This window comes from Callospermophilus lateralis, chromosome 18 (assembly GCF_048772815.1).
Source record: "Callospermophilus lateralis isolate mCalLat2 chromosome 18, mCalLat2.hap1, whole genome shotgun sequence".
In the NCBI taxonomy this organism is placed as follows: Eukaryota; Metazoa; Chordata; class Mammalia; order Rodentia; family Sciuridae; genus Callospermophilus; species Callospermophilus lateralis.
The window spans coordinates 64,668,110-64,686,192 of record NC_135322.1 but is presented as its reverse complement, the minus strand read 5'-3'; the positions used below and the strand labels follow the sequence as shown (position 1 = coordinate 64,686,192).

The window sequence follows — 18,083 nt, the reverse complement described above, 5'->3', positions numbered from 1 at the left end:
TAGTGAAGGACTGGGAGGAGCCGAAGAGTCCCAGCTCCAGGTCGTTCAGGGTGACGGTGGCACTGGGGAGCCCAGGTGGCCTCTGCAGACATCTCCTGGGACCTACCCCTCGTCCCCTAGGCTGGTACCTTGGACCGCGCGGCCCTGGTTCAGGGGAAGGAGATGAGATGCCTCTTTTGACATTGGTTCTAAAACACGTTCCTGTTTCAGAAACGCTGGAAAATCATACACCGTGGCCAAGTATGGGGTCAGAGGGGACATTCTGAACGTAGGTTTCAGCTGGAGGGAAGTGGGCTAAGAGAAAGGGCGCCACTCTACCCAGAAGGGGCCCAGGACAGGTGCTCGGGCCCAGGGAGGGACAGCCAGGAACCCCGGGAAGGCCAGCAAGTGTGGGCACAGGTCCTGGGGTTCTGAGCACCTCGGGTTTTCTTATTGGTGTTGTTCTGTTTCTGATTTCCTGAGATTGTACCTGGACGACTAATAAACAGGAGCTGCCACGCATCTTCCCACATCAGCACTTCACACTTTGAGCCTCCCAAAAGCCCACTGGGACAGGAACACTGGGGATCGCTATTTGCAGATTAGAAGTCTGAGGCTCAGAGAGATGGACCAATTTTCCCAGGGCCACATAGCTATCTCTGGTGGAGCTCGGATCAAACCCTTCATTCTGACCCCAGAACAGAGGTCCCAGCCGTTCCGTGACAGACGACACCCAAGGGGCTGATTTTTAAGACCACAGGTGAGTTTAACTCAAAGGAGCAAGAGAACATCCAAGGGAGGTGCTGCCCTTGGTCCTGTTGACCACAGTGCCTGCCCCAGCCCTCACCCCACCCCAGAGACCTAGGGCTGGAGGCAGGACCTCCGGGGAGTCCCGAAGAAGCACCGTGTCTCGTGACCTGAGCACCATGACGGGACTGGGAAGGCCAGTGGGGAGTGCTGGGCCACTGGCCCTGCCCCCAGGTGTGCCAGGGTGGTGCCCGGCCCCCGGAGGCCGGGGAGGAGCACCAAGGCCAGGCACCTGGTGCTGCGCGGGCCTGGGTGCCTTGCCTTGGGGCTGGGAAGCCACGGGAGCTGGGAGCCCCCCACACACAGGGAGGGCAGGGCCACCTCCTGGGGCAGAGCTGACCCTCTTTCTCCAGGAGACCCCAAGAAACCACCCCAAATAAACCAAGAGGCTGCTGGGACACTGAAGCAGGAGCTCAGGGAAGCCCGGGCCTGGGAAGAGTCACTGGTCCTGGGCACAGCTACCCCAGCAGGCTCCTCAAGGGCTGGGCACTGCACTCCCCACCTGTGCATCGGCAGGACTGTCCCCAAGGTACAGATCAGGGAGGCTGAGGCTCGGAATCCAGGTGTCTCAGCCCAGGCAACAACCCTGTCCCAGCTTGGGTCACACCGTGGCTCCTGTAAACTCCCAAGCCTCGGAACCCTTCAGGATCTGATAAAAGTACAGCCTTCCCTGTAAAGACATGGTCCCTGGCATTTATGGGTGGAACGTATGGAAATTCAGGGAGTCCCTGCGAATCGCTCACGAGACGCTCAGAAGAGCCCCTGCCTGGGGCTGTCCAGTCCTGGGGACCAACACTCCCCACGGGGTTGGGAGGCCTGGCTGCGCCCACGGCCTGGTTGCTGGAAGCTCCTTTGCCAACTCAACCGTGCTGGACCCGTGCTCTGGGGAGGACAGAACCCTTCTGATTCTAGTGCACCTGCCGGGCAGCCCCCTCCTGTTACAGAGGCGGTCCCCCATCTCTGCACCGTGGCGGTCCCTTCCTGCACTCCTCGATGGCAGGAAACACTGAGCACCCAGCATGTGCACTGCACCCAGCATGTGCAGTGGCTCCTTCCCTGGGCCACCCCATTCTATTCTGAATTGACCTTTCCCTGGGCCAGGCTGTCTTTTGTCCCCGGGCAGCAGCAGTGAACCCAGCCTGCCTCAGCTCTGTCACCTGGAGGCTGACAGCCTGTCCACACTCTCTGGTGGACAGTGGTGCTCATTAAATGCACTTTCTGCTTAGGGTGCCTTCCACGTGGGATGGGTTTGCCCGCGTGCCCAGCATGTCTGCGTTGCCATCAGACGCTGGCTTCCCCCCACCTAGTAGCCGCGGATCCTCAGGCTGCCTCTCCAGAGCGTTTGGATCATGGACCCTCAGAAACTCCCCGAGGACTACATGTGAAGTATGTGCACTTATTTTTACTTTTTAGTTGCAGATGAACATAATATCTTTATTTTATTCGTGTTTTTATGTGGTACTGAGGACTGAACCCAGTGCCTTGCACGTGCAAGTCGAGCGCTCTGCCCTGAGCCCCAGCCCAGCCCTGCAGTGCAACCTGCGGACACATCATGGTTCTCATATTCTAGGCACATCAGGAAGCCCCTATCAAAGCGGGAATTCTTCCCATTTTTTAACTTGGTGCATCACAGTGGTGCGCACAGGTGGGACTCGGTGCTGCGTGACTGTACCTGCGCCCAGCGTGACGGCATGAGGTGGCAGCGTCCCTCCCCCGCAGCCCCCTCCCTCAGGCCCTCCCCCAGGCCCTCTCCTCCCTGATCTCCTTTGGTTCCAGGAGACCCACCCCCACTTTCCTGCCCCTTTTCCTCTCCAGGTTCCGCATATAGGAGAGGTCCCGTGTCCCCGACCTTCTGAGTCTGGCCAACTTTGTAAACCCGACAGTCGCCAGTTCCATCCATTTCCCTGCAAATGCCACGATTTCATTCTCTTTATGGCTGAGAACACGCCACTGTGTATGCACCCCGTTTTCTCTGTTCACTCATCCAGTGAGGACACCTCTGTTGGTGCCGCAGCTCGGCTATTGCCCTCTGTGCTGCTGGGACCCAGGTGGGCACGGCTGCCTGTCCCACGTAGGATGTCCTTGATCCTTCAGCGAAACACTGAGGCGTGTGTCCCCGGGGTCCTGGGGTGGAGCCTCCACACTGATGTCCATGTGCTCATTGACAGTCCACCCACCGTGTCCAGTGCTCCCCCGACACCGCCCCGCAGCTTTTAGTGTTACTTGTGTTCTTGGTGCAGCCTTCTGACTGGAGTAAGATGAAATCTCAGTGTGGTTTTGATTTGCATTTCCTTCTCCTTTTGAGAAGTCTTTTAATTTGTTTGCCCATATATTAATTGGGGTTATCTGATTTTTTGGTGTGAAGTTTTCTGAGTTCTTTATATATTCCAGACACTGCCTGTGTCTAAAAGTGGAGTGGTGACCCTACGTTTTCTTCTAGGAGTTGCCCAGTTTCTCATCTATTTGAGTTGATTTTCGTGAAGGGTGAGAGGTGAGGGTCCAGGCTCCCTCATCTGCCTGTGGACAACCAGTTGTCCCATGTGTTCAAAAGGCTGCCTTTTCTCCAGGTCAGTGTGTGGCTCCTTGTCAGGGGTCAGATGACTGAGGTGTGTGGGCTTGTCCCTGGGCCTCCTGTTCTGCACCAGTGGCCTGTGTGTCTGTTTTTATGCTGGTACCATGTTATCAACGCAGGGATTTTTAAAATGCTGAGTAAAAGACAGAACCACTCTTCTTAGTGCGAATTGTGATGGTTTCCATCCTTACCGGCTCACATCTGAAGACCGAATAGGAACGTGGGGTGAGGATTAGGGTGGACAACGCTGCACCCTCCACCTGGGTTTGGAAGGCTCCTTGGGTGCGGGTGCGGGTGCTGACCTCTTTGCTGGTCCACTGAATGGCAGTCTCTGTTTTCAGGAAGGGTCTCATGAGGGGCACGGCTCAGGAAGAAGATGGTTGGTTCTGCCATTTTCCTGGCCTCACTTGGGTGTGGTGTTTTGGACTTTGCACTGTTTCTCAGCAGGAGTCTGTGTAAGGCATGCGTCCAACTCAGAATCAGCAAAGCAGACCCACTTTGCTAAGTGCTTAACATCTGCAAGCCGCCATATTCCAAGGGCCAGCAGCCGGCTGACAGGACTCAAGTGTGAAACTCCTTCTCTTCCCACAGGCTTGCTGGGTGACTGGTGAGCAGTGGCCATCCACAGCATGGCCAAGCCTGGGGCAACAGGGCTCCCTGCTGCCCTTTCAGTCCCTGGGCACCAGCTAGTGCCCCGTGTTAAGTCCTCTCTGCCAAGTCAGCCACTGTGTTTTCTGGTTCCTGCCTGGACTGTCATGTAGAGAGAGCCAGTGTCCACCCAGAGGCAGTGTGAGTGAAGCCCAATCTCATTCTTAGTCTTAAGTAATAATCTAGCAGTAGACACAGCCCAGTTGGTAGAGTGCTTGCCTCACAGGCACGAGGCCATGGGTTCAATCCCCAGCACCACACACACACACACACACACACACACACACATACACACATACACAATATAACCAGAGATATGAAAAATTGTGCAACATGAATCGAAATGCATTCTCTGTCAATATAACAAAGCAGAATAAAAGGAAAAGAAATAATCTAGCTCCTTCTCCCTGGGCAGCACAGTCCTCAGCCCATCAGCTGCCCCCGGCCTGGTGCCACCCTGGAGTGTGGAGAGCAGGGGGCATCTAATGCAGGTTTGGTCACTTCCAGGCAGGCTTGCTCTGAGCCCACTGTTGCAGGTGGAAGGTGTTCCCGGAGATGTCCCCATCCTACTTCCCAGAATCTGTGGACATGACCCTCACTTGGTAAAGGGGACATGGCAGGTGTAATAAAATTAAGGATCTTCAGGTGAGGGGACTGTCCTAGCTGTCCAGGCCTGCCCGATCAAAGCAAAGGAGTCCTTAAAAGAGGGACACAGTCCAATGGAGGCAGGGCTGAGCATGTGCATTGGACACTGGGTGGACTCTGGGTCTCTGAACATGACAGTCTGGGCAGGAACCAGAAAACACACTGGAACCAGTTGCCAGGAGCCAGAAATGCAGGCGGAGTCCAGATGAAGGAAACACAGGACCCAGCTGTCCTCCCCTCCGGAGCTCCAGGGAGAACTGCCCTGCCCACACCTTGGTTTTCAGCTCATGGAAATCGCTCAGGACCCTTGACTTCCAAGAGGTAGACAGTTTGTGTTGTTTAAACAACGAAGGCTTACGCATTTGTTATGGTGACAGTAAGGACTCGTACACCCAGCCGGGGGACACGCGAGTCCCTCAGACTTTCATTTCCAGTCCTGGACAAGCGGGAGCACTCAGAGGACTTCAGAGCCACTCCCATGGGGATCACAAAGTCGCGCTGCAGAGGACACGCAGGTGCCAGGCTGTGGGAGAGCCAGGTCACCACTCCAGGCCGACGCAGGCCACACTCCAGTGCCTGAGAAGTGGGCAGAGATGGCCAAACCCAAGCGCTTCACTAAGGAGCCTGGACTTGGTCCCGTTGTCCTGGCCCAAGTCCAGGGGTAATGACAGTGGAGTCCCCCTCTCTGGAGCCAGCTGCGTGTCAGGTGCTCCGTGTACCTCCTGGTCCTCGAGGTGCCCAGCCGTGTGGTCCCCTTCCACAGAACAGGGCGAGCCAGGCAGGAGAGCACCAGTGGCACCCAGTCTCACAGACGGGGGATGCGGACACAAGTCTCCAGGTTCCTGGGCTTTCCTCGCTGCCCCTTACTCACGGCCTCAAGCCCCTGCTGGAGAGGGACAGCGTGTTCTGGCACACCCTCCTCGGGGCCAGGCCGGGCGGTGCCAAGGCCATGGTGAGAGGACAGTGCTGCCCCTGGCGACGCGCCTGGTCCTTGGGTGTCCTCATCCTGGACCAGCTGTGGTCAGTTTGCAGCCTGCCCCAAACTTCCTCCGATGATGCTGGGCCATGCTGGCTCCTCAATCCCTCAGCCTCACACCGCGGATGAAGGGGAGAGGCGCCAGGAGAGGCTGCCCGACCCACCATCCACTGGCCACCTTTCATTTGCTGGGCGTGGCGGGCAGACCACGGTGCTGGAACAAGCTGGAGGCCCTGGGCCACTGTTGGCCCTGCCTGGGAGAAGTGATCGGGAGCCCTCAGCACCTGCATGGCAAGTGGCCCATGGAGCAGCACTCCTGTGTGACACCTGTGGTGTCAGCCCTGCCCCGTCTGCTGTGGAGAGACCCAGAGGACAGGGATTTGGGGTCAGAAACCTGACACTGTGCTTCCCTCATGCCACAGTGCCCCCGCTTGTGGGCAGGACCTTGGCCTGTTGGCAGCCAGCCCCTTGCACAGCCACAGCCTCCAGGAGAGGCTGGCTCGGGTAGCCTGAGGGGTCAGGGGTGGTCCAACAGCCCTGCTCCTCTAGTCCGCGGTGGGCTTAAGCATACCCAGGTGACATAATCCAGCCAGTGACACATGAGGGCTTCTGAAGAGGAGGCTCGGGGAGAGTTGCCTCTCAAAATTGATGCCCAAGAGAGACAGGCTTTCTGCTGCTGCTGGATGCTGGGTGAGACCTGGAAGACCCTGGTCACTTGAGAGTATGAGGAGGCCAGCGGGGCTGAGGTGGCACCCGAGGAGGCAGCACAGCAGGACGGGCAGAGCGGGCTCCGCGGCGGCGTCCTGGATGAGTTCCGACTCAGGACCTCCTGGGAACGGGTTCCTTGTCGACTTGTCTGAGCCTTGGAGTTGGACTACCTGGCGTGTGGCCAGAAGCATCCTCCGCGATAAGGGCTGTGACAGGGACTAAGTCCCACTAAGTCCTAGATGCCCACCAAACTGCTGGGGCTCCGGGGTTCCCTTGAGAAGCAAGCACAGCAAACCATGGCGTCTCAGGTGACCTTGGTGCACACACTGCCTGCTCTGCCTGGAGGCCTGAGCTCTGTGCAGGGGCACGATGTCCAGCAGCTCTTGGCCACACCCCGGTCAGCCTTATGAGCACTCTGCAGCTGACCCAGGTGAGCATGACCCTGCTCTGTCAGTCACCCATGCTGCAAAGCACTGGACTGAAGACTCTGAGCCTCACGCCTGCGCAGGGGGCTGCAGGTCAGGCTGGGCTCTGCTGGGATGGCTCTGCTCTGCACGTCTCCTCCTCCTCTTGGGGCCAGTGGAGAGTGGGGCAGGTTCCCTGGGATGATGGCCGAGGCACAGAGCTCTAGGATCCCACAGACCATCAGCTCCGGCCCACTCTCTTTCCTCTTCCTTGCAGCCGTGGATGGCCACTAATGTAGTGTTGGAAATTAGATCACAGTGGGAATCTGTAGAGGGCTCAGGAGGAAGGAAAGCATTTGCCTTTCCTAGTAAGAGGAGCAACCACTAGTATTATTCCATCCTCCCCTATTCCTACACTGAATGCACAGCGTGATGTCTGAAGCTGTAGCCACCATATTGCTCCTATAAGGTACAGTCAAGAGACTCTCGCACAGTTTGCTGGAGGAGCAACGTGTCTCTGGATTTCTTGTCCTATGAGGAAAAATAAACCCTATATGTTTATGTTACTGTTGATTGCAGCCAAGAACTTTTCTCACTAAAACCCTGAAGCAACTTATCAGGATAATTCTGTATCTGCCCTAAGTGGATTATCAGAATTGATGAGAATGTAAGATACTGCATTTCAATTCAGGTCTCATGGATCACTCATTAACAAATATGTGCTGTTTACCTTCCATGTACTGGTCACCAACAGCAAGCACCCCTGCCCTGCCCTCTGAGAGCCTCTCCTAGCAGGTGCAAGATGTTACCAGAACCGCAGCACAGAGTATCTTTGTCAAACACACACTTGATCCCAAACTGAAACGTTGAGGATCACATCAATGACTTTCTGCACCAGTGGCCAGTTCCCAGAACAGGCCAAGGAGTGGGCTAGCTGGATGGCCCTGACAGTCCCTTCTCTTTTTAAATTTGCTATTTCATTTGCTAACTAAAGAGTTGACCCTGATGACCACTAAATTCTCTTCCAGGTCAAGGCTTCCCTATCCTGGGACAATTGCCCTGGGATAAGGAAAAATTAACGACATTTTGGAAAAACTCCACTTTGCAAGCATTGGGGTAAAAGCATAGTTATACATGACAAGTTAAAATCAGGAGAGGAGTGGTGCAGAAGTTAACAGAACACCCTGATCCTTCTAATGCTTGGGGGAAGCGTTGCAGAGTGGGATTGGCAATTGTTTAATAAGCTCCAAATGAGGCTGTTCACAGCATCTCGAGCAGGAAATCCAGGTGACAGCACCCCACCGGCCTGCACTTGAAGAGCGTAGAATTCACCAGGCCCCGTGTTTGTGCACTGGGCTGGCCTTCTGCGGGGACACACCTCTGTGACTTTATGGTGTTTTACAGCGGGTGACGGTCCCACTGGCCTGCACTTGAAGAGCGTAGAATTCACCGGGCCCCGTGTTTGTGTGCACTGGGCTGGCCTTCTGCGGGGACACACCTCTGTGACTTTATGGGGTTTTACAGCCGGTGACGGTCCCAGTGGCCCCCGCAGGAGCCCTGGGGAATGCCACCCTACAGGAAAGCACGTGGGCAGGGGGCAGAGAGCTGAAGGTGTGCAGGGCACACAGAGCCATTCGGGGCAGTGGGCGAGGAGATGTCAGGGCAGCAGCCCTCCCAAGGACTTGAGCTGAGGCCAGACATCCACACAGGTGTCCCAGAGCCACGATGGCACGAGGGTCAGTGGGTGCAGGGGACACAGACTGTGTAACCGGGCGCTCTGGCTCTCTGCGCTGGGCAGCGGGCTCTCCCAGGCTCACTTCCTCCGCTGTGGAAGGGTAAGGGGAGGTTCTACTTGCAGATGGTGGCAGGGACTACTGCAGTGTGGCTGGAGGGGCCTGCAGCTGGCAGAGGCTCTCCCCCCAGTGCCAGATTCACCTGCATGGCCAGTGCCACGGCCATATGCTTGCTGACCGGTGCCAGGGGCCAGGGGTCCTTGGTCTGAGGCCCAGCCCATCAATATCCAGAAGCCTTCCCCACGGGCCATCGCCTTCTGTGCGGTGAGGACAATGATCTATTGATCTCAAAGCATGTCACCGGGGTGAAATGAGGCGTGAAAGGACGTGGTGCCCTGCGCTTCCACACTTCCTGCTCTCGGTGCCAAAAACGCGCCCAGGCCCCGCTGGGCAGAAGGAGCAGCCAGGGGCCACCTCCAGCCCAGCCTCGCCGCTTGCTGTCTGTCCTCTGCCAGGGACTCCTGGCTCCACGCCCCGTGCCGGATGAGAATGAGACCAAGAGGATGCGACCCAGCGCCCCTCCTTTGTCACCGGAGTGCGCCCCAGAGGAGCGAGACCCCGCCAGCTCAGACTGCCCCGCTGTGCGCGGCCCACTCGGCGAGAGAGGGGGACCTCTCGGGAGAGTGGAGCCAACTCAGGGGGCGGGTCCGCACGCACTCGGGGTGGGAGGTGCCTGCTGGGCATCGCGAGAGCGAGAGCGTCGCAGGCGCGGGACTGCCTCCCCCTCACACGGGCTGCGTGAGTGCTGTTACGGTCCCTGGCCCCTGGCGGAGTCCCTGCTGCCCAGGGCAGGGCAGCAACGGGCAGTCAGGCCCCCTGCCTGCTCTCCAGCCCTCTGCAGGCGGAGACTTCTTATCTCCTCTCAACACGGCAAGGCTCAGGGGCCGAGGTCCTGGGCCTGGGGGATTTGGAGGCAGCCAGGTGAGGACAGAGGTGGAGGCCACTGCAGTGACACATCTGCAAGCCGAGGGCCACCAAAGATGGCCAGTGTGCCCGAGCCGAGGAGGCTGGGATGGGTGCCCCCAGACCCTCAGCAGGGCCAGCCTGGTGTCAGACATAGCGGCCAGAGCGGGAGCTGGTGTCCACCGTTTTAAGTCCCAGTTTGTGACACTTGTTCACAGCAGCCTGGAGAACTACTGAAAAAAAAAAAAAAAAAAGGTTTGGGGGCTGGGGATGTGGCTCAAGCCGTAGCCCGCTGGCCTAGCATGTGTGAGGCACCGGGTTCAATTCTCAGCACCACATAAAAATAAAGATATAAAGATATATTTAAAAGGCCTCTCAGGGCCTTAAAAAAAAAAAAAAGAAAAAAAAGGTTTTAACCTGTGATGGGCCCCAGGCCTCCTCACCTACCACCTCCTGCCCCCGGCACCTGGCTGGCTCTAATTGGCAATGCCTGGTTCAGTCAACGAACTTAAATAAGATGGATTTTGAAAGCAGATATCTGTAAGAGTAAACGTCAGAATGTAGAAAAAGGAACCAACAGAAGAAAGTCCGGGCTAATTCCTCTACCACCTGGGTGTAGAGAAAGACTGACCGTGACTGCAGATCCAGATGTAATAAAAGATGAACACATGTAATGACATTAAAGTTCATCATTTTCGTGGTACAAACACCATCAACAGAATCAAAAGACAATTGATGGATGGGGAAAGAACATTCCCAATGTAAATGTAGATAAAGGGATAATGTGACTTAATACCTAAAGGATGAAAAATCAAAAATTTGAGGGAAACGAAATTGAAAAATGGGTAGGAAGTGGGGTATATGGTGCATACCTACAATCCCAGCAACTTGGGAGGCTGAGGCAGGAGAATTATGGGTTTGCAGTCAACCTCAGCAATTTAGCCAGGCCCTAAGCAACTTAGTGAGGCCTTGTTTCAATATATAAAGGGCTGGGGGTGCAACTGAATGGTAAAAGTACCCTGGGTTCAATTTCAATCCCCAGTACCAAAAAAAAAAAAAAAAAAAATAGCCAACCATGCACAGGCAACTTAAAGGTACAAAGTGACATCCCCTCTGGTTCTCTGACCCTGTCAGAGACCCCAGATCCTGTTATCATTTGATAATTGTTTCTGCTCAAAGTAGATCTAGTCAATTCTGCTGCTGCAATGTGCCGGTGGCATGGGCTATTTCCAGATATCTGCCCACCCATAGGCACAGGGGCTCTGCAGCCTACAATGCACACCAGCCTTGCTCACACAGCTTCTGGAGACAGCTTTAGAGGACCTCACGGGATGCGTTTCATTGTAACAAGAGTATCAGCTTCTGCTTAGCTACTTGGAAGGAGGGAGAGTGGCGGGTTGGCTGAGCTCTGGTGTGCTTGTTTGAAGAGAGACCTCGGTATTCCAGACGGTATTCCGGAGTCATACCTTGCTGCCCAAACAGGGCATAATCTGCCTTTGGAATGTGTTTTTCACCACAGTGAATCTGCATGTATCTCCTCTGGACACTTCCAGCAAGGCATGTGGCTTCACGGGAGGGCAGTGGGACTGACTCTCCATCTTCTCATACCGCTCTGAAACTTGATACTATCTGACCCCTGCAAGCCAGCAGAGGGGGCAGATGTGGTCCAGCCTGGATGCCCATCACGAGGGGATGGTCAGTAGGCCATGGTTTACACAGACAACAGATTCCAAGCCGTCCTCCAGGCATGATGTAGAGTCACTGACATAGAAGGACATTTGAGAATTCACAAATACCATTTTTTTTTTTTTTTGGTAAAAGTATGTACACATAAATATATAATTGTCTAGAAGAACATTTTTAAGTTGGTGGTGACTGAGGTGTTTTTGTGACTTTCTATTACTTCTCAGTGAGGTATGATATCTTTGCAAGGAGCATGTATTGCCTCGTGAACAGACAAAATGACAATATATAGGTTTTTAAACCCCTAACTTATTTACTTGAAAATACTTCAGAAAGGAAATGTGTGATACAAGTCGAAGCAGGACCACAGGTGGAGGGCCTGTCCCCTGGGTCTGCTGGAGCTCACACCTGCGGCCCCAGCACGCCCGGTGGACGTAGGAGGACGGCCAGGGCAGGGCTTGGGCCAACTGGGCTGCCTTTCACGGTCTGGGCTCTAAAACCGATCTTGTCCCTGCTGAAGCTGCCCCGTGGTGAGGGGTCACCATGCTGCTCCTTACCTTTGGGGCATGTTTGGAATTTTCTATAATAAAAAGGAAAGTTGAACGGACCACTCGACGCGGAGCACAGTGGATCGCCTGTTGACTGTCAGAGGACACCTTTGCTGTGGTGCAAGAGGCAGGGACATATGAGGAGCCACAGGCACCCACCACAGCTGGACCTGCCGCATGCCGTGGTGAAAGCCAGAGCCACCGGCTGGTGGCCTGGGGCTGGTGGTTTACCCTTGCTTAGCCTCTACTCCCCATCTGTAATCAGGCCCACCATGTATACAGGAAACTCTAATTACTATCATGATTGCTGTTGTTAAAGCAGCCCAGGGGGCTGGAAGCAGCAGAGCCATGCCCCAAGAGCTGCTGTCACCCGTGTGTGTCGGGCCACCAGGTTGCTAGCACAAATGCAGATTCCAAGGCTCCCACTGCAGGGAGCGCCCCTCCTTCTCTGGGATCAGCTTAGGATTCTCGATTTTAAAGAGCCCAGATGATGCCCACTGGAGACAAATGGCATCCAGCCCAACACTAGAGACCCCAGACTGCTGTGGATGAAACTGTCACTGGTGGAAAGCAGGACTTGGCATCACTTGGGGACAATTGCCCAATTATGACCGCAGGTGGACTTTGTCAGTAATCATGGCTAGAAAAACTGGCACCAATAAGACACCTTTGGAGTCTCCAGTTTGCAGAAATAGCAAATGAACCATGTGTCCTGTTTGTGATTTCCTTCGGGAGGGACAGAGTCTGTGGATCATTGACCTAGGTCAGGCTCCAGTTAAAACATGAGCGGACAGCATGGCCTGAGCAAATTCCTTGACCGCTCCACACCCCTAAAGTGGGAATAAGGATGGAGGCAACAGGACCTGCTGTATGTCACGGCGGGGACCACACGAGGGGCCAGGAGCCCAGGCAGGGAACGAGAATCGTCACAGGAGAGCAGGGTGTAGGCTGCGGGAAAGAGGGATCCCCAGAGGTCACACCCTGAGGATGCACCCCAGGAAAATTCAGTAGCAATCTGTGCAGGGAGCTTCCCCATGTCCTCCAGGGAGCATGATGGACACCATGTTCACAGGGCACTGATCTCAACTCTGCCTCTCTTGTCCCAGTCCCCACTGGGCCTCCCCAGGTTTCCTCCTGGGCTGGACTCTGAGTTAGAGGAGAAACAAGGTGTTGGTGACAGGGAAGGACTCTGCACTTTGAAACAGTGGGCTGATTGATTTATAGTCCCTCCCGGTCATCACCTGCAACCATTGGAGTAAGAACTGTCAGTTCAGATACCAGAAGCAACCCCATCATGTGTCATGCCTTTGTATAAAATAATCATCTGGGTGAACTTGTGGCTTCTGCTCTCAAAAATAAAGCAAGTTATATTGCATTCCAGCCTATGGAAGGGACAGTTCCCCCTCTCCCCACAGTCTTGTGCCCAGAGGTAGCCAAGGACCTAAAGATGCAGACAGGGGCTGGGGATGTGGCTCAAGCGGTACTGAGCTCGCCTGGCAGGCGCGGGGCGCTGGGTTCGATCCTCGGCACCACATAAAAATAAGGTGAAGATATCGTGTCCACCTAAAACTTAAAAAAAATAAATATTAAAAAAAAAAAAGATGCAGACAGACATATCTGGCTGCCCTAGATTAGATCATGCTCCGAGGACAGGGGCTCCTGTCCTGTCAGCACAGCCCCCTGCCCAGTCAGGCCCAGGACAGCTGGGGCCTGAATGCCCAATGAACCCAACGCAGTGTGCTCCCTTCTGCACACCCAGCCCCCTCCCTCTCCTTGCAGCCCTGCTTTCCCAGAACTGGCTTGGAGATGTGCACACCTTCTGACCTGGCCCGAGCCCAGGGCCCTCTGTCTCCGCCCAGGATCCCCAAGCCCTCCACAATGCCAGTGGCCTCTGCAGAAGGGGCAGCAGGTGGGGAAATGCTGAAACGGTCAGGGGTCACCTTGTGCAGAGCTGGGTGAGAGAGTCCCAGAGCCCCAGTGGCAGGGGCTGTTGGGGATGGAGCCCTGGGCTGCAGGGCTGGCACTTGGCACCTGGCACCAGCATCCAGAGCCTCAAGGCCATCCACCCTTTTCCTGAGGAGAAGCTGATGGACGAATGGTCTCAGACAAGGAGTCGAGGTGGTCATCTCCCATCGGTGTGCAACCTACCTTCCAAGACCCCCAAACCTGAAATAGAGAGGTCTGATCTTGGAGGGTAAGGATTTAATATCCATTATGAGCTGAATTAAGTGGAGCCGAACTGAAGTTTAGGGGGATATGACACTGAATTGGTTTCCTGTGGGTGCTCTAAAGAAAGATCACAAAGAAGTGCGGGGGGGACGGGGGGAGCTTAAAATAATGGATTCACCCTTCCACACAGCTCTGGAGGCCAGGAGTCCAAAGCCAAGGTGTGAGCAGGCTGAGTTCCCCCTGAAGGTGCTGCAAGACCCTTCCTGCCTCTTGGGGTACACGGTGGCCTGGGCACCGACCCCTTGGCTCCAATCTCTGCCTCTGTCTTCAACTGGCCTTCCCCCTAAATCTCTGCAGGTTCTTTTCTGTCTCTTGTAAGAAGAGTCCCTTTGACTCTCCAGCCTTTGCTAATCCACTGTATTCCTGATCCTTACCTTAATCCCATTCGCACAGACCTTGTTTCCAAACAAGGTCAGGTCCCAGGTTCCAGGTGGACAAGGAATTTGGGGGGATGCTATTCATCTCAGTTTGACATTAAATATCAAACTGCACAGCAAGAATTAACAAGAAGGCGTTGGGAGCTGGGTGGACCTGGACCAGGGGTCCTGCAGGCAGGCCTCTGCCCTCTCAGGTCACAGGGACTCTGGTCAGCACCCTGACTTCTGCCGCAGCTGGCCGCTGGTTCCTGGCTCTCTTTCACAGAGGAGCAAACTGAGGCTCAGAGGGGTTGAATGAGTGGCCAGGCCAGAGCTGGGACTGGAATCCAGGTGTGCATGGTGCCCCTGGGGCTGGGCTTGAGAAGTCTCCGCAGTGAGAAGGTCCAAGATGCGTCCACTCAGGGGGGCCTCCTTTGTCAAGAGGACAAGTTGTTCCTGTGCTTACTCAGATCTTAGGTTTTGGAATGTGACCACTTCCCAGGAATCCCATAAAAGAACAAGGCCCAAGAAAACAAGGAGTAACTCAGTCACTGGTTGTGGGGGACACCCAACAGTCCCCCGATGGCTCCTGTGCCTGCTGGGAAGCCACCTGGCTCTGACTCATGCCTCTCCTCCCAGGGTGACAAGAGCCCTGGGGTGGCTCCTGGGAAACATGCCTGGCGGGTGGGGGCAGGAGAGAAGGTGCTGCTTCACCAACAGGCCTCCCCAACACAGGTGCGTCTGAGGACCCAAGGGAGAACTTCCCTAGAAGTTCTCAGCACCTGGACCGGGCCCTGAGGAACCCACTCACTGTTCAACACACCCCGAGCGAACCCCAGAACCAGGCTGGGGGCTCTGCCCAGGGGGCACCCCAAGGCCGGCACATCTGGCAGCCACAAAGGAGATGGGCCGGGCCTAGATGGCCAGGACGTCAGAAGGACATCTTCTGGGGGAAGGGCACGGGGAACCCACCTCGCTGGGTCCTGAGTTTCTAGAAGTGGAGGATCCTGAAGTTGTGGGATTGAGAGGTGGGACGCCACAGGGGCTCCCCTTCCCCCAACCACAGTACAGGCCAATGCAAATTCCAGGGGCAGTGGCTGCAACCCTCTGGTACTTCCTGCCAGGTTCTCCCTGACCCTTGGCCCATGTGTTTGCATTTTCTCTGTTCCACAGGCCGAGGAGGTGGCCCGCTGAAAGAAGATGGACTGATGATAGGCGACGGATAGTCTCCTCTGGTCAAGGTTTCTGGAGAAGACTTACTCCTCCCATCACCCCACCCCCAGGCAGGCAGGCCGCCTAAAAAATGCAGGTGCCGGCCCTCTGTGAGCTCACCACCTTCTCACAAGCCCCCTGTGGTGGTTATTATTACCCTCATTTTTCCGGGGAGGCGCCCAGGGCTCAGAGAGGCCAAGTGACTTGCCCAAGGTCACACAGCTCAGCAGGAGCAGATAGGGAGTTGGAACGCGGGTCTCCAGAGCCCCGCTCCAGTAGCTCTTTCTAGACGGCCGCCACCTTCCCGGGATACTGCTCAGGAATAAAGCAGGAAGGCCCAGCTCCTGGCTTTCCCCCAAAAACAAGGCTCCGCGCAAATCTGCGGGAACAAAAGCGACCAGAAATCCGCCCCGGGTTTTCCGCCTCGCCAACCGTGGCCAACCAATCGGGTGGCGCCGGCCGCCGAGGGGCGGGAGGGGGCGGTTCCAACGTGATCGACAGCCCCTGCGGAGGCGTGGCCGAGGAACAGGCGAATCGGGTGGCGGGGCTGGAACAATCCGGGGCCGAGGAACCGCGGCAGGGCCAATCAGCGCGGGGGGCGGGCCCGGCCGGCCCGGGCTGTCGCGAGAGGCGGCCACCCCGCCCACTTGTGCTGGCCGCCGCCGCCGTGCGCGAGCGCGCTGCTCCTCGGCTCCGACGGCCCGGCCGCCGCGCTCGGCCCGATCCGTCCGCGGCAGCGTCGAGCCGAGCGGCGGCTGCGGCCGGATCCCTCCGCCGCGCCCGCGAGCCCGCAGTGGCCCGCGGCCCGCGCTCCGAGGCGGCGACGCCGCGCGGCCCGGGTTAACGGCCGGCCTGGGCGCAGGCGCGGGCGGCGGCATGGCCGGGGCGGCTCCGTCGGGGGGCGGCCCGCAGTGACAGACCCTGCGGCGCGGGGGGAGATGGGGGCGGCCGCCTCCCGGGCGACGACGACGACGAGGAGCAGCCGCCGCCGCCGCGCACCGGCCGCCACTGGGGACGGGCGCGGGCAGGGAGCCTCCCCGTGAGCGGGGGGCCCGAGGCCTCTCGCCGCCCCCGGCCGCCCCGGTCCCGGCCGCCCCGGGCCCCCCCGGCCCGCGCGCGCCCGCCCGCCGGCCCCTGGCGGGGGGCTCGCCCGGCCCGCGCGCGCCCGGCCCCCGCCCCCGCCCCCGCCCCCGCCCCGGCGCCGGCGCGGCCCGCGGCGCCCGCCCGGCCTCACCCAGCCCCAGCCCCAGCCCCAGCGCCGGCCTCGGCACGCGCGCCCCCGGCCCCGGCGCACCCCGGCTGCGGCCCCCCGCACCCCCAGGCCGCCCCCGCGCGGCCCCCGGCCCCGGGTCGCGGCGCGGCGCGGGAGGCAGCATGGTGGAGAAGCGCTGCCCGCTGCAGAGGGACGGCGTGTACCGCTGGTTCTCGGAGCTGCCGTCGCCGCAGCGCGTGGAGTTCCTGTGCGGCCTGCTGGACCTGTGCATCCCGCTGGAGCTGCGCTTCCTCGGCTCGTGCCTCGAGGACTTGGCGCGCAAGGACTACCACTCGCTGCGCGACTCGGAGATCAAGGCCAACAACCCGGCCGACCTGGGCAGCCTTACCAACCTGACGGACGAGGTGGTGCGCAGCAAGCTGCTAGTGTCGCTGGCGCTGTTGGGCTCGGAGCAGCGCGAGGCGGCGGGCGTGCTCTACCGCACGCTCACGCACATCGACTCCATCATCCACAACTACGGGCTGCAGCTCAACGAGGGCCGCACTGGCGATGAGTTCCTGCTGCTCTTCACCATGGCCTCTAACCACCCGGCCTTCAGTTTCCATCAGAAGCAGGTCCTGCGCCAGGAACTCACGCAAATTCAGAGCAGCCTGAGCGGCGGCGGCAGCAGCGGCGGGGGTCCCGGGGGCAAGAGCGCTCCCGGGCCCGGCGGCGCTCTGCCCACCTGTCCGGCCTGCCACAAGGTGCGTGCATGCCCGCGCTTAGGGGGATGATGAGGACTGGAAGAGGCCATCCCGATTTTGCGCCCAAGCCCGTACTTATGTCTGCACCCCAGGCTCCAATCCACCCCAGATCTGCACCCTAAGGCCCCACTCCTGGCCCCCATCTGGGACCTCAAATCTGTCCCCAGTTCTCATCTCGCCTCCCAAGGCCTTATCCCAGGCCTTATCCCGGCGTCCCAAGCCCGCATCCCAAACATTAGTTGCCCACCCTCCGCAAGACCCGAGCCACTTGCGGTCAGAGTTTCTGGCCTCTTTGTCCTGTTTCGCATAATTTCTGGAAAGGTGATAAAGCCTTTTCCCCTTAATGGGCCTCTTGGGTGACAGATAACAGTACATTGTGTCGCCTTGGTTTCTCCAAATCTGGTGTTTATTACCAGAAAAGGAAGGATTCTGTCCGTGCCAGAAGTCAGGGTGAGATGGGGCTGAGAAGGCGCTAGAACCTTGGTTGCCACAGGGCCTGGTCCCTGCTGCTGGGCCTGCCCGGCACAGGTGTCCGCGGCGGGCGTGCACGCAGGTCGTGGCAGGTTCTCGTGTGCGCGCGCGAATACTAGGAGTACGATGTGCGCGCGGACGTGTAAATGTGCGTGCGTGCTTTGTGTATATCTGTGTGTGCATGCGTGCTGTG

At 57.6% G+C, this 18,083-nt stretch overlaps 1 protein-coding gene across 2 annotated transcripts in view; it reads left to right on the top strand.

Moving 5' to 3' along the window:
• The first annotated feature begins 16,775 nt into the window (after positions 1-16,775).
• Zcchc14 (zinc finger CCHC-type containing 14) overlaps positions 16,776-18,083 on the top strand; it is a 61,511-nt gene continuing 60,203 nt past the window's right edge. For both annotated transcript variants that reach the window (XM_076837825.2, XM_076837824.2), the window contains exon 1: positions 16,776-17,419. In XM_076837825.2, the coding sequence (XP_076693940.1) occupies positions 16,838-17,419 (582 nt within the window). In that variant the 5' untranslated portion in view covers positions 16,776-16,837. The remainder of the gene's footprint in view (positions 17,420-18,083) is intronic.